Genomic DNA, 17,277 nt, shown 5'->3' on the forward strand with positions numbered 1-17,277 from the left:
ACAAAGCATAATAACAAGGGACCTGTTAACTCGCTAGAAAAATAACGTCACATTTCTGCGTACTACGTCATCAGTTTCAGAGAGTGGTGATATGGATTCAGAAAACCAAAGTATGGTGATCCGGAAAGTCGGATCACGACGTCACGTGATTGCATAAAATCAACAGTAAAATTGAGTGATACACATTAGGTATATAATAAACTACAGTATCTTTTTATGCGCCCGGATCAGTAGATCCGGGGCGTTTATTGTTTTTGTCCTGTCTGTCTGTCTGTTTGTTTGTCTGCAAACTTTAACCTTCACCGTAACTTTTGAATCATTAAGGATAGAAACTTCATAGTTGGTATGCGTACTTTACTAATTAAGTTCTATCCAATGATACCAATGTCAATGACCTTGTGACCATGACTATGACCTACATGCTAAAAATAGCTTTTTTGTCTTCCAATTTTAACCTTCACCATAACTTTTAAAACATGAAAGTTACAGACTTTATATTTGGTATGCTTACTCCAATAATGAATCTCTTTCAAATGACACCAAGGTCAATGACCTTGTGACTTTGACTGTGACCTATATGATAAAAATAGCTTTTTTGAACCTTCACCATAACTTTTGAATCACGAGAGATAGAGACTTCATTTTTGTTATGCATACTCCACGAATTAAGTTCTTTGAAATTAAAATGGCAATGACCTTGTGACCTTGACAGTGACTTATATGCTAATAATATCTTTTTTAAACTTTGTTGCTGCCGGGCGCATAGTGTTTCACAAACACATCTTGTTTCATCTGGCAATTAACCCAAAACTCAATGAAACCCCCATATATAAGGGGCAATTCATATAACAATTCAACTTTTGGAAATGCATAATAATATATTCGACAGTGTCATTGTTTATTTTATAAAATGAACTTGTATTACATTACCATACTTATACCTCCCTTATTTCTCTTCTTTTGTAGTTATAAAAGAAATTCTAAGCAAGGCAAAATGTATATATTCATGACATTTTTCTTAACTCAAAATTATCTCTAAAAAATGATTTTCATAAAAAAAACTCTTTTTTAATTCTTTTTTATTTTAGGAAGATAAAAGGAAAATTAATATATGTAATATTCACAAGAAGCATTAAATATGTTGTAATATTTATATAATTGTTTATGTGAACTAGTAGTTTAATATTAAGGAAATATAATGCTTTGTAACTAAAAAAAAATCTGTGGTGCTGAGGCCTATATGCATGCATTGTACACATATAAATTAAAACAATATTTAATTAGGGTATTGAGTTTATGTATTGCTGATACAGGCTTCAAGCAAATTTGAAGACCTTTCTAAGCCTTAGGGTGTTCCATCTGTCCATATAATTGTGTTTCAAGCAAAGGAATTTTTACTTTATAGTACATGTTAATGTGTAATTGTTACATTATAGCAAGTACATGTGAATTACTTACATGTAAAAGCATTCTAAACTACCCCCCCTTTTTTTAAAAGGATTTATGTCAATAATCTCAATAAATAAATATCTCAATAATTGTCAGCTAAAAAAAGTATTATCTTTCATTTTTTATTCTTGGCTATTGCAATTCATGTACAGCAAATTTAAAAATTAAGCCTTTAATAAGATTCCTCTGATAAAAGTGCTTAGTTTTGCCTGGGGCCTGTTTAACAAAAAGGACTTACGACTTAAGGAGGCTGGAGGGTCAACAAATAAATCCCAAATTAACCAACAGATTTAATTCATTTTTTAAGATACGGTATCTTTAGCTGTGAACTATCATTTGACAAAGAAAAAATTCAAAGATTCTAGTTTTAAAATTTGATCAATTTCTATATCTTTATATAGAGCTCTCCTTTTAAAGGAGATTAAAATAGTCTAAAAATGGCTGCCTCCCCCGAGCCTCGTTAAGACCAAATTTAATTCTTCATACAATTTTTAATTAACATTACATCGTATATTATTTTAAACTTTTTAAAAGGAAAGTGGTAAGAAATTTTTACACAACCGTTTTCAAATAAAAATATTGATTTTGCAGAATTGTACAACAACCTGAAGTTTTTGGTCGTAAGTTCTTTTGTAAAACGGGCCCCAGGTTGAACCCTCTGATAAGAGAGATAACTTCTACTGGGGTAAATGACTACAGTCTGTCTGAATTTAGCCAGGAATATACAATATATGGATATGGAATCTAGCAGGAATTGGTAAAGTCATTGCGTCTATGAGGCAGAGACTGACTTTCGAGATTTTATGCCTCTTTTACTCACATTTTCTGATTGTGATATCTAAAATACTTTTATATCACTAAATGTTGGGATTTCTTAGTAGTACTAGTAACCGAAAGTCTCATGTTGAACTCACAAACATCTCCTCTTCTAAAGATATGAAATCCTAAAATTAAGATCCCATTGGAGAATGGTTGGATTTTCAGTCCCATCATCAATTACAGGGATAAATCCCACGAATATTGACAACCAGACATTTTCTCCTATACATTGTGAAACATGTCTCATAAATAATGACAATGACAAATCACTCATCATATATTTCTACGTTTAATTATTAAAGATGTACAATTTATTGGTGAAAATGATTCATTGTCAATATTCGTGGGATTTTTCCCATTTGAACAAGGAGAAAATATCGCATCTGACATTTTTTTCTCCCATGGGAGAAAGGTTGAATAGTTGATGGGACTGAAAATCCCATAATTCTCCCATGGGACTTTGAGTTTTGAAGGATTTCATATATTCAAAAAGAAAAGAGATGTTTGTGAGTTCAACACGAGACTCTGGAATCCCTGTACTGCTAAGAAATCCCACCAGAGTAAAATAAAAATATTTTGGATATCACAAAATAGAAATGGAAGTAAAGAATCTGGACAATGTCGAGTTTAATGACTAACTGTTTTTAGTAGAAGGGCGTCTTCCATGCGTCATTTCCAGGTGACAATTTTGCAAGTTCAGATTTTCTTGGCGTAAAATGACAGGAAAATTGAAACAAAAAGTCCCTGATCTGTCCAATTAAGTAATTAAGGGTCATTTCAGATAGGAGGTTGTATGAATTTTATCAAGAAGGAGTGAAAAATCAAATACAGATAAAATGTTAAACTGATCAACTGTTAAATAGTTTTTAAGATAATTATTTTTTTCCGATATTTCCCGATCATGACGAGGAGCACACGGCGGGTGTGACCGGATGCTCACTCCTCAATGGCATCTGATCCCACCTCTGATGTTTTGGAGGTCCGTGTTTGCTCTACTCCTATTTTGTATTGTTTTATGAACTTTTGATTTTGAATACTGCTCGTTATCTCCATGTTTCATTCTATACTATTTTTATTAGCTGTAAAATTCTGGTCATTATATACCCCGCTACGAGGGAGAGGGGGTATTCTGTTTTCCTTTGTGTGTTTAGCTGTCTTTACATGTATGTCTATGTGTCTGTCCATTGCAATTTTCGTCGCAATTTCATTTTCTCCGCAAGTGCTCATCGCAGATACATAATTTATGTAAATGAAAAGTTCTGCAATTTTAGCACACTCTATTAAGTTTGTGAAGGCCAGCCATATGGTGTGATTCATTTTTTGTACGAATCTGATTTCCTGTTTATCCGAGCATCTGTGCGTAACAAATTTCCTGTTTTCACATATCAGAGCGAGAATTTATTACTTATGAGCATCCGCTCACAGAATTCTTGTTATGTTTCCATACAGTTCAAAAGAATAAATTTACCGATTTAACACGGTCACTATATAAATCGATCATTTAAATTGTTTTTCTTGGTTTACTTCAATCACACAATTTTTACTTTAAAAATTCCAATCTCCCATGCAGAGTTGTCGTTCGTTCCTCTCTCCGACACCTCTGCAATGGGCTCACGTTCCTCTCTCCGACACCTCTGCAATGGGCTCACGTCAAGATTTTTGACATAACGTATAAAACGTGATATTTGCAGGATTATTTCAAATTAAATTAATAGTTCTGAATTTATTTAGTAAATATCTATCTCAAAACTCGGACATAAGGATAGAAATTGAATTATAATGAATTAAAATAAACGCACTATTTCTCGTGTTTATCACTGTGATATACGCGAGCCAATGACAGAGGTGAATGTATGAGCCGATGGTAGAGAGTGTAAAAATTCATGTCTAAAATTTAATTGTGTTCATTTTTTTTTATCATGTTATTTTTTATTCGAACGAATTTTAATTCGCGGCCATATGGAAGAATTAATAAAATCTCTCTCTCTCTCTCTCTCTCTCTCTCTCTCTCTCTCTCTCTCTCTCTCTCTCTCTCTCTCTCTCAATGAAGGTAAACAATGGTTAATAAGCCCCACAGAACTTCTAAGATATAAACTACTGTCTGTAGATCATTTCATGCATACTTGTGACGGGAAAAATATCAATGATACATTGAATGGAACTGGAAGTCTGGAATAACAAAAGGGGCGATTTGATCATACACCGCAAAATGCGGAAAAAATTATTCCGTACAAAAGAAATAGATATTTATAGTGCAAATTTGATTTCCTGTTAAAAAAATGAGTGCTGCTGCAAATCGAAGTAAAAGAGTGATTAAACCTCCTAGAAATATCAGTCCTGAAACAACCCCAACAAAGCGAAAGAAGGCATCTTCAGTGTCCAGTGAACATGCAGCAAAGGTATGGCTTTTGCTTTTTATCATGTACAGCATGGATCGGAGGCCTTTTTCGTCCAGTAACAACCAACATGCACTACAAAATGCAGTTACTTTTATACTGGTGTCTCATTATATCGCGGTACTTAAAACTTTTGCATAAAAAGTGTAATTCCAATTTTTTTCTTTAACTCTCATCAAATGATATTCATAAACCAAACTATGGCCTAACTTTTTAGTGTCAAATTATTTCCCAAGCTTGCATCGTTTAATTTGTAGTCTATTTTTAAAACAGGAAGTCTTGTCTACCTCCTAAATTGGAGAATCTCATAGTATCGCGGTATGGGAAAACATGGAAACTTGCGGTTGACAAGGACTTCAATTCTTATTTTTAATTTTACAATGTAATTCTACATAAAAGTAAACAAAAGTAGGCCAGGATAAATTAATCTTTAGATTCTCATCCCCGCCCGCCCCTCTCAAAGTTACCCGCCCCGGTGTTTTTTATTTTGATTTTTGGGAGTAAGTTTAAAGTATATTTTTATGTCTTTTTATTCAGTAAGAATTTGGATCAAAGTTTAAGAGTTATCTCCCGTTTGTATCAAAAGTCGTGTGTCACTATTTATAGCAAAAGAGCCATGTGAAGAATGGAGAAATATCGGCAATAAAAGCAGTTAAGATATGAAAGGGAAAGATAATGTGTCAGCATAGAGAAGGCAGAGAAGAAAAAATAGCATAAACACATCTTGATTTAAGCAAGTTTTTGAAGAGACTTTAAACTACTAGGTAAAAATTGATGAGGGAAATGCACCTGGTCAAGTTTTAATGATCTGCACTGTATGTGATTTTGTATAAAAGAAATATATAAATAAAATATCGTTGGCAGAATTTAGAGAATAATTAGTGTTAAGAAAATGTTAAATTTTAAAACTATTCAAGCCTAGGCTTTTCAGTAAAATATTTTATAGAGTTTGCAAATATGACCTACTTCAATGTCAAACATGTAGAATCCCAAGAACAATCAAATTTTGAGAAAGGTGGAAATCTGTGATATTTTACACAAATTTTTAAACAGAAGGATTTGTTGGCAAAACTAAAAATGTATTTGGGGGAAAGGCCTATGAGAAGTCACACAAATCTATTCATATAGGCATTAACATAAGGAAAAATTGTGTACGAAAAGTCCATCTAAATTTCTTGATATTTTCAATTATAAAAATTCGAAATAAAATCCGCCCACCCGCCCCAATTTTTTAGCAAATTATAAGGATGAGAATCTAAAGATTAATTTTATCTGACCTTATACAAATTAAAGACTTTCAAAACGTGAACTTTATTATGGATTTTACTAGATTATAAATTTAGTGGTCTAAATAAAATAAAAACGGGAATGGGAATCTGAAAAATTACGTTTTATTTGAATAAAAACTTTTCTGATGCATGTTCCATTCTTTTTATCATCACAAAAATTTACATTCAGAGGACTGACAGATAGTTTAAATTTATCCACAAAAATGCTATGGGCTTTGTATCTGATTTTTTGGAATATACCGCGATACAATGGAACCCATGATATAATGAGAATCGAGTATATATACATGATATAATATAAATTTCCAAATGTAAAATAGCCAACAATTGTACTTGTAAATCAAAAAGTTTGAAATATTTGTAATTGAAATAAACAGACGTCATATATATTGTAGAGCACTTTTACAATAATGTAGAACCATTTCTCTATTTGAATAAAGAATGGAAATAAAAGTCTTACATAATATAATAATATAGTTAAGTTCTAGCAATCTTATAAGGAGACATAATAAGTGCATAATTAATCTGTAGAAAACTCCAGAGGTACACACCCCTGTGAAGGTCGAGGTGAGGGAGGAAACAGTCGTTGTTGCCGTGGAGACAGAGGAAGTGATCATCGAGAGTCAAGATAAATTGTCTGCGGAGACTCAGGACAAGATACCAATCTTTAAAGACCCCACATTTGTTGTAAGTTTTCTTTTCTTTTTATTCTCCATGTAAATATTAGTAAGGTACATTATATACATCAGTTGAATGAAGGGCTGTTTTGGTATTAAATGCATTCATCATTAAAGCTTTGAGGTTTGAAGGATCCTATTTCCATTTCACAAGTGGATTTTTTTTTTTGCTTGAACCATTATATTAATTTTTGAAAGAAAAGCACAAACTTTACTAATAACACATTTAATTTTAATTTTATGTCTTCCATGATGATAAAGTGTGGAGGGGGGGGTCCTTGGAACACTCTTATCTTAATCTCTAAAAAAATTTAACATTTATTCCATTGTACAAGTTATTTTCTTATCACCCTCTAATTTATCACTGCAGTCAGATAATATATTACTGGACTAGCAGTTATTGTTTTGGGATGCTAAAAGCAGGGATCTATCTTTGAATGATGTCTTGTGAAAAATTATATAAAATAAAATCCATATTGGTTTTTTTTTTATTTTTTAATTTTTTTAAAAAATACTTTATTCAATGAAAACATGATAACAAGATAACTTTGGGGCAATGACATCCGCAGATGTCCCCCTATAATAACCCTCACTAGGGGTGTCAGGGGCTCCCTAGATTGGATAGCAAAATATATGTATTTGAAAAATGTAACAATATTTGAATCAAGAGAGTAAATGAAGTAATCAATTTGTATATTGACAAAGTATAGATATAGAGAGAAAATGATACCCTTATGTTGCTAGGGGAACACAAAACACTGTCCAACACATCCCTGAGCAACATGTATAGAGGGTTAGGTCACCCTCATATACCTCACATAAAGATTATATTATAACAATAATTACAAGTTTAATGCCAAAGATCTCAAAATGTGAAAATTGTATGAGATGCTTTGGGATCGTTTAGTCACAAGATAGAATTTCATGAGAGCATTTTTCAAAAAAATTAACATATCTTCACTGGTAATGTTATTTTTCATAATTCTACATTTCATTTTATATTCAAATATTTTACAAGCAATAAATGATAAGACATTATTCAAAACAAAAGTATTTTGGTTGATACCATGACTAAAACCAACAACAATATTTCTCCAACTAATATCTATACCTATGATTTCAGAGATTTTGTTCCATATTGATTTAACTTGAATGCAATCAAAGATCAGATGTTTAGAATTCTCTTCACTGGGACAAACTGGACAGTATTTATCAATATCTTTCAAGAATTTTTCTAATTTTTTCCTCATATACGAGGGGCTATCAAAAAGTTCGTGGACTAGCACCATAAAATTAAAACTGCTTTAGGTACATGAATGAATTTTAAAATATCTAATTATCATCATCTTTTCTATCAATAGAATAAATCACAAATCATAAATTTTATTTTTTAATAAAATAGTAATGTTTTTGTAAGCAATGGTATGTCCATGCGGCGCAACCTCGAAAATGACGTTTTTTTTCGACTTAAGTGTAACTAAGAAAAACTATTGTGATAAAAACATTTGACATCCAGAAATCCCGTTAATTCAGGGATGTGTTGGGACACTATTGTTCCATAAAATATTAATTTTTTACCTCATTTTGGAAGTTCTATGAAATTTTAATCGTAAATTTTACATGGAGTATCCGCACAAATGTTGCCTTGAAAATGACGTCAAAAGGGGGGAGGGGTTTCCTTTTTCAACATTCTATAAAGTTTTGCCCCTGGTAAAACTGGTATACACCTAGGAAATGTTTAAACTGGCTAAGGGGAAATAATATGCATCCAGATTACTTGTTTTTTAATGCCAAAATAGATTCAGAGAGAAAAGGAATGCACAGTTTATGTCGATTTGTCGTCAAGGTGTGAAAAATTAATCACGTCAAAAAATGACGTTGATCGTGTGTTGTAGATATTGAACTCCAAAAAGGCAAAATATGCTGGCACAATCAAGCGAGTATCTCTGCCATGGTATAAATTCATTTGCAGTAGTATATGTATTGAAAGCCGCTGTTCATGGTATTGTAAAGTCACATAAACAAGACGGATTGAATCCTAACTTACCTCCAGGGAATCTCATCAAAATAAGTGTATGAGGTAGAAGAAGCAGACATTGAGAAACAATGACGTTGTCGCACATCATAAAACTAAAAGGCGACGGCGCCGGGTGATGATATAATGTCGTTTTTATTTTATAATAATTTGGGTAATAATGAACGTATCAAGCTAAAATTTTCAACATTTCTTTATTTTTTGTTGTTTTGTGTTTCTTATAAAATTTGAAAGCGTATACTTCATAGTAATTATTTTATAGCCTCAGTCCACGAACTTTTTGATAACCCCTCGTACTTTTTGCCATTGATTTGAGCAGTTGATATCAAATTCTTTTGACCATATAGTTTCCATAATCGGCCTTTGAGACTTGTGTTGCAATAAAATTTTGTAGAAAAATTTTGATGTTTTGTCTTCAATGTTTTCTTTTTTATTGTGAAATTTAAAGGAAAATGAATTACATATGTATTGTTAATATTGATAAAAGGAATATTACTCGAATTTATACCTTTCCATTTACTAAAGACCATTTTGGGGTTAATAATAGCATATAAGTCCCTGCTAAAAGTAAACATTAATACAGTTATAAAAACAAAAGCATGATGTCAAGGCAAAGTTTAATAATGTATAGTTGAATAAGAACACAATTCAGATCTGCTGTATAATCATGTTTAACTATCAGTCTGATTTCATTTTTTTTAGCATTCAACCAAAGGAAATGCAGGGAGTAAGAAAACGAGAGTTTGGAAGAATCTGAAACAAATTGTAACAGCAGAGAAAATGTTACCATGGAAACCTGATGATGTTACATGTAAGACCAAATTATATGGGGTTTAAATTTACTTTAATGATGTCAGATGGAAGACAAAATTATACCAAGTCCAAGTTTAAATTAACATTCATGAAGAAACTCAGAAAACAAAATTACAAGGTGTTTTATTAAATCCATTTTCTACTTAGAGAAGTAATTCCATTTTGCTATTCAACTATGATCATTGATTATCGTGGTACAGTAAATAATGTAACCTTTAGATCAAATGACAGAAAGAAGTATTTTGTTGTTAATAGTCAGACTTGTATATAACTGAAGAATAAAAATGAGACATATTTAGTTTATTTCAATTTGGCTCAATAAAGTAAGCCATACCACATAAATAAATAGCCTATATGATGCTGGCACTATTTATTTTCTACAGATGGCTCCATTGATGCACCACCTTCCTTTAAACCTGCCAAAAAATATTCAGACATATCAGGACTCCCCGTAAGTGGCTCTTTAATATTGCTTAGTCTCAGATCTAGCTGCAGATCTGTAGCATTATGGTTTTATATATTTGTCTTTGACCATAACGCTACAGATCCCGTAATGCAAAAAAGGTGCAATTTACAGCGCAATATTTTTTGCGCACTTTTGGGGAGAATTTCTCCACTTTCTAGCATTGGTCAATCAACTACCTTTCACTCCCTAATTCTAGACACATTCTGTAGCCAATATGTATATTTTATCCACCTCCCAACCATTTGTAGTTGTCTCTACAGGCAGTAAACTCGCTTGAAGTGAATTTCCAGCAATCTAACAAATAATTTTAATCAAGTGAGTTTATCACTTGTGGAGACGTTTATAAAGAGTTTGGCGATGGATAAAATATACAGATAAGTTAAATAATGTGCCAAGAATTAGGGAGTGAAAGGTATGCTGGAAAGTGGAGAAATTCTCCCCAAAAGTGCGCAAAAAATGTGCCATAAATTGCACCTCTTTTGCATTACGGGATCTGTAGCGTTATGGTCAAAGACAAATATATAAAACCATAACACTACAGATCTGCAGCTATCTCGGATCATATAAGTTTCTTTACAATTGCTTTGTGCAAGGCTATTGAACAAATACCTTGAAAATATTGCCATGATGATGAAGAGAAAAGATTCAAGAAAAGAGGAGCACCATAGTTTTTTAAACATGATTTTAATTTGTTACACATATGTTAACAAAACTTTATTGGTTTAACTTAGAATATATATTATTGTTATTTAGGCTTACTATACAGATCCAGAGACAAAACTGCGGTATGCTACAGGAGAGGAATTTTCCCGGATTAGAATGATGACGAGTGACGTAGTCTCAGGGTGTTTGGCTTTACGTAGGGCCACCACTGTAGTCCCCTGAAAACCACTGTCTTACCCTGACAGTACCATTGTTGACCCTGAACACTACTGGAGTTTTCTGAATATACTGTACAACATTAGTCATACCATGAGGTTAAATTACAAAAAAAAGAGAGAAAAAACCAATCGGGAGATAAAAACAAATAGGTATACATGTAGATCAAATGAATGGGAAATACTTTCACTTCAGTGTAGAAAATCAATTAATAATACAGTATTAGAGGGAATGATTGAATGATAAAAGAACAGGTCTTGAATGAAGACATTTTGTTTACGTGTAGTAGATGAGAATGTGTCATTGTTATTGCGTGCTTGTAAACTAATCTTGTTGTGTAAACATGTGTTAGTGAAATCAACTCTTTTATAGTGTTTTAGTTTTTTATTCAGTGGTGTAATTTGTGTCATACACATGTGTTTGAGTATAGAATTCTTTTTTCAGTTGATATCTTCTATTATATTCTATAAATGAACATGTCTAAAAAGTTAACACAAGATTCATATTCAACCACTGCAAAATCTTTTACTATTTTAAGAATAAAAAGATATTTGACTTCTTAAAATTGTCAGCATGTCTTTATGTATCTTTGTGAATGCAAAGAAACCATATGAAGCAAGATGTATTTGTGAAACGCTATGCGCCTGGCAACAACAAAGTTTGAAAAAGCTATTTTTAGCATATAGGTTACAGTCAAGGTCACAAGGTCATTGTCCTTGGTGTCATTTGAAAGAGCTTAATTAGTGAAGCATGCATATCAAATATGAAGTATCTATTACCTACTGTTCAAAAGTTATGGCGAAGGTTAAAGTTGACAACAGACGGACATTACAAAAACAATACACATGTATACGCCCCTGATCTATCAATCAGACCTAGGGCGCTTAAAAATAAAGATAAACCAATTTGGCATAGAGTTAAATTGATAATTACTGTAGAAGTATTTTTTTCCGCGTGGTATTAATTTACACTATGTACGCAGTCACAAATTTTCCGCGGAAATTTGTCAAAGCGTACTCAATATAAATGTAAGGCATACAATGACTGTCTAAGAAATCCACGTAATTTTCTACACGCGGATTCAACAGAAATTGAGATTAAGCGGAATTATGACCCCGTGAAAAAAAGTACGTCTACAGTAGTACTGTCATATAGACTGTGTCATACTTGCCAACACCAGTGAAGTTCCAAAGAACGAGGGCGCTTTTGATTGGCATTTGGCAGGAATCTGGGCATAATTGAAAAGTGAAAATTTTATCAACATGTCACATTAAATATTAACATTTTTTTATTTATTGGCTTCCTGTGCAACAGGAAAGAAAAATATTTTCCCGAAATTGAGCTTTGATTTGCTAAAAAATAACTTGAAAATTGGCCAGATCAGACATTTGGTACAAAATGGTACATTTTTAAACACATTTTTCTAAAATTTTTCTATCTCTGGGTCTTCTCTCCATGATTTGGAAACGTTATTTGTATATATTTTAAATCAAAGAAATGAATACACTTTTTTAAAAAATGGAGAGAAGACCCAGAGACCACGAAAAACGAACTTTTCCCCAAAAAATCTAAATGTGTGAATGCTTCTTCATCCTTTTGAAATCATCTTTATATATGTAGCGGTGATAGTTCAGTAAGTTGGGCTACCTGTTCAGTGCACTGGAATTGAAAAGTTTTTGGTTCGAGCCTGGGATGGGGCGTAAATTATTTTTTTTTCATGCAAACAACCATTTATCTGTAAGTTTTGTTTTATGTACTGATATATTAAAATTTTAAGTTAGATTAATTTTGGTTCAGTTTGGTTCTCGAGCAAAATCAATTCTAATCTTCTATTCTATATAATGTACATGTACACGTATCATGCATCTATATGCATTAGATATTTTAGGTGTTTATTTTTAGCTCACCTGAGCCAAAGGCTCAAGTGAGCTTTTCTGATCACATTTTGTCCGGCATCCGTCTGTCTGTCCGTCTGTCTGTAAACTTTTCACATTTTCGACTTCTTCTCAAGAACTGCTGGGCCAATTTCAACCAAACTTGCCACAAAGTATCCTTGGGTAAAGGGGAAATGAAGGGTCACGCTCTCATTCAAGGGGAGATAATTGGGAATTAATGAAAATTTGGTGGCATGTTTTAAAAATCTTCCTCTCAAGAACCACTGTGCCAGGAAAGATGAAACTTATGGGGAAACATCCTCAGGTAGTGTAGATTCAAGTTTATTCAAATCATGACCCCCGGGGGTAGGGCGGGGCCAAATTGGCCGACCAAAGTTTTACATAGAAATATATAGGAAATTTCTTTAAAAATCTTCTCCTCAAGAACAACAAAGCCATAATTGATCATATTTATATGGAAGCATCCTCAGGTAGTGTAGATTCAAGTTTGTTCAAATCATGACCCCCAGGGGTAGGGCGAGGCCAAAATGGTCGACCAAAGTTAAATAGAAATATATAGGAAAATTCTTTAAAAATCTTCTTCTCAAGAATAGCAAAGCCATAATTGATCATATTTTTATGGAAGCATCCTCAGGTAGTGTAGATTCAAGTTTGTTCAAATCATAACCCCCAGGGGTAGGGCGGGGCCAAAATGACTGATTAAAGTTTTACATAGAAATGTATAGGAAATTTCTTTAAAAATCTTCTCCTCAAGAATAACAAAGCCATACTTACCAATTCTTATATGGAAGCATCCTCAGGTAGTGTAGATTCAAGTTTGTTCAAATCATGACCCCCAGGGGTAGGGCGGGGCCAAAATGGCCGACCAAAGTTTTACATAGAAATATATAGGAAAATTCTTTAAAAATCTTCTTCTCAAGAATAGCAAAGCCATAATTGATCATATTTATATGGAATCATCCTCAGGTAGTGTAGATTCAAGTTTGTTCAAATCATGACCCCCAGGGGTAGGGCGGGGCCAAAATGGCCGACCAAATTTTTACATAGAAATGTATAGGAAAATTCTTTAAAAATCTTCCTCTCAAGAATAGCAAAGGCATAATTGATCATATTTATATGGAAGCATCCTCAGGTAGTGTAGATTCAAGTTTGTTCAAATCATGACCCCCGGGGGTAGGGCGGGGCCAAAATGGCCGACCAAAGTTTTACATAGAAATATATATATAGGAAAATTCTTTAAAAATCTTCTTCTCAAGAATAGCAAAGTCCTAATACGCAAGTTTCGAGATTATCTCCCTTGGTGCGCTCTTTCGTTGAGGAGGGGAGTTTCGATGCCGCGTAAACAAAAAGGTGGGACATATATTTGATACTGTGTATGTTGGATACATTGCATCATTGATATACCGGTTTATCATTACTACACAATTGTCAGGATGCACTCTACAACTTGAGAATAACCTAATTAAAGTAAAGGCATCATTTTTGAAGCAAAAAAATCGAAACAAAAAAGAAAATATCAGTGGATGTGAGACTTTTCGGACGAGGGAAGAGATATGGACCTCTGATAAATACGGTGCACATGCATCTGATTACGTCGGGAATCTTAATGACATATTGATTCTTTTCCTTATTATGACTTTAAAAACACTAACTTTTTAGAAAATGTTCATACAATCAAGAAATTCGGTTACTTTTTATAAAAACTACGACGTTTCTTTCGTTTTCAAGTACCCGAAAATTAATAGTAGATTTGTAAATATGCATAGTTGAGCTTGATAAATCATCAAATGCATCACTGCTGAACATTATTATCTTTCTATAACATTTAGTAAATTTTAAGAACCATAAATATCGTTCTTTTATTTATGCATGTTTGTATACAGAGACAACCTGTCCCACCTCAATGCTGAAATGGGTACTTTTTGCGCCTCTATCGTAGGAGAGTTACAATCTCGAAACTGGCGTATTGATCATATTTATATGGAAGCATCCTCAGGTAGTGTAGATTCAAGTTTGTTCAAATCATGACCCCCAGGGGTAGGGCGGGGCCAAAATGGCCGACCAAAGTTTTACATAGAAATGTATAGGAAAATTCTTTAAAAATCTTCTTCTCAAGAATAGCAAAGCCATGATTGGTCTTGGGACTACTTTTGGATTTAAGCTTTTCAAGTGTAAACCAATTCTGCTTTTTCCTAGCCACAGTGCTCAGGTGAGCGATGTGGCCCATGGGCCTCTTGTTTATGAAACATTACTATGTTATAGTACTGCCTAGGAAAAACGGACAAAAATGTTACAATCTCACACTTCCAAACTAATTGAAAAAAGGCTATGATTGATTGATTGATTGTATACTGTTTAACGTCCCTCTCTAGAATATGTTTGTAAACTCTGACAAATAAGCTATGTTCAGCCAACCAAATCATGGACATTTAAACCATAAATGTTTCGTACAAATGATTCCTGCAGATCACATGCCAAATGCGCCCATCTTCTTTTCAGTATTACCAATTTTGCTTTGATTTAGTCAGCAAAAAGTTTACAGTGGTGTATCGGTATACACAGTATTTAAAAAAGAACTATATGCGGTATACTGCATATCTTTGCCCCCACAAATGTCAAATTTTGAAAAATTCTTGAAATGTGCTGAATTCTATGAATTGTATAAGAAATATAAATTTACAGAACATATTATAGTTTCAAAGTAGTTTATTGAAGATTTTTGTTTTTATTACGTCACAAAGTATTCCGATTTTGTATTATTTTTTAGAAAGAGGACAAAATGGACAAAATTTCAAAAATTTTAGCTTTAGAATTTATAGAGCGCAAGTTTGCTCAGGAACAATATTTATATATTTCATTGATATTATCATTCTACACATTATATCAAATTATTGAGCCTGATCAGACCTGCGCTCGGTGATTTTACTCAAAATATCGACGTAATATATACCTTTTTCTGAAGAAGTCATGGACATTTTTAATTTACGTCATTTTCGTGGTGCCATTTCAACATATGACGTCATTGCTTATGAAAATATTCAGTGCTTTGAAGTCAGCATATATATATATATATCAACCTGTTCAAGAACATAATTAAATTTTTCTCCGTCAAAGATTGATTTTGGGGGCAAATATTGGTTATTAACCGAATAAAGTTCTTTCTCAAGATCTAATGCAGAAAGCATGTTACTTTTGGTGTAATTCTTCTGCTTTTTTCCACAAAGTTATGATCTATTACGCCAATTTAATGAATTTACGCTTTTAATTTATGGTCTAAATTCATTCTATACGATGTTGTATGTATTATACCTAGTAGTTTCAATGTGGCATATAAACTTTAAATGGACAGTTTCAACTGAATTTTTAAAACCAATTTTGATGTTTACAATTCCTAACTAAGACATCATCTAATGATCAGCAAAAATTTGAACATCATTTGTTGATTAACATACGAGTTACAGAACTTTAAGTTCTTCATAATATAAACAAGACTTGTGCCTTTTTGTTTACATATTAGATAATTTCATATTTATAACAGAATGAAATTCAACAAATCACTGTATACTAGTACTATTTAATCGTATTTCGTACTCCTTTATTGAAATCATCTGCTTCGAACGAACATATATTTGTATATTAACCTATGTAAACAAAAACATGACGCGGACCCTTGGAACTCAAAATCTGTCTTGTCCCCGACAAATGGAGTTAAATTTTTTGATCATTAGGAAGACCTTAGTAAAATATATGGAAAAAAAAATTTGAATTTGTTTTTCTTACCGAAACAGTGTCCATGTACCTTTAAGGTCACCTTGACAATTAAAGATTCGAAAAAGATGATAGGGCACTTCTCATGTTAACTCTTTAATGGTTAGTGGAATACAGGTTCTAATCAATTTTCATTTCAGTTTTTACTTACACTGCTTAGAACAACATCGAAAAAAATAACATAACAATAAAAACAAATATAATTTATTGGGTACTTAATGTTTATCGAGCAAAAATAGGTACAGAATTTTACTTTCCTTTTTCATTTCATGTTTATTAGCATGTAACAATTTACTGTTTATTAATATCAAAGTAAATCATACTAGTAACAGATCATTGTTTAGGACTCCTATAAAATTTACGTATAGAAATATCTATCCATTATTTGAAGAAATGGTAAAAGAAACAGTCTAGGTATTTTATTCAATTATGATGCCAAAAAATGTATGTAACCATTAAACTGAAAATAAATGTCACTGTTTATCAGTTGTTTCAATAATAAATCGGTTAATGAATTATCCCTCCAATAAATAGACTCCATTCAGTGCATCGTAGTTTGGTATCTTATACATCACTAACAAACGTGACTAAATCAATATCCTATCTTCCCTCTATCTTTAATACGGCGGAAGTTGTATTTGTATTTTTAGGAAGAGGCTGACTTTAAATAAACATTGTCTTGATTAAAGTTCCACCTGAATGTCCTATAATTGAATCATTATTCGTGAGAAAAATATATTCTTAAAATGTAAACAATCTTTTGTATAAACACATCATTTATAGTAGTTGTG

The 17,277-nt window shown here is 32.5% G+C and overlaps 1 protein-coding gene across 1 annotated transcript; it reads left to right on the plus strand.

Annotated features, from left to right (window-relative positions):
- The first annotated feature begins 4,511 nt into the window (after window positions 1-4,511).
- Window positions 4,512-11,367, plus strand: LOC134261326 (INO80 complex subunit C-like). Its single transcript, XM_062743768.1, has 5 exons — window positions 4,512-4,667; window positions 6,485-6,640; window positions 9,368-9,476; window positions 9,862-9,929; window positions 10,698-11,367. The coding sequence occupies exons 1-5, from the start codon at window positions 4,548-4,550 to the stop codon at window positions 10,827-10,829; spliced, it is 585 nt and encodes a 194-aa protein (XP_062599752.1). The 5' UTR covers window positions 4,512-4,547; the 3' UTR covers window positions 10,830-11,367.
- Window positions 11,368-17,277: the final 5,910 nt, after the last annotated feature.

The sequence above is a fragment of the Saccostrea cucullata genome, unplaced genomic scaffold, assembly GCF_032062105.1.
Source record: "Saccostrea cucullata isolate Sc308-1 unplaced genomic scaffold, CSIRO_AGI_Scuc_v1 ctg356, whole genome shotgun sequence".
Classification (NCBI taxonomy): domain Eukaryota; kingdom Metazoa; phylum Mollusca; class Bivalvia; order Ostreida; family Ostreidae; genus Saccostrea; species Saccostrea cuccullata.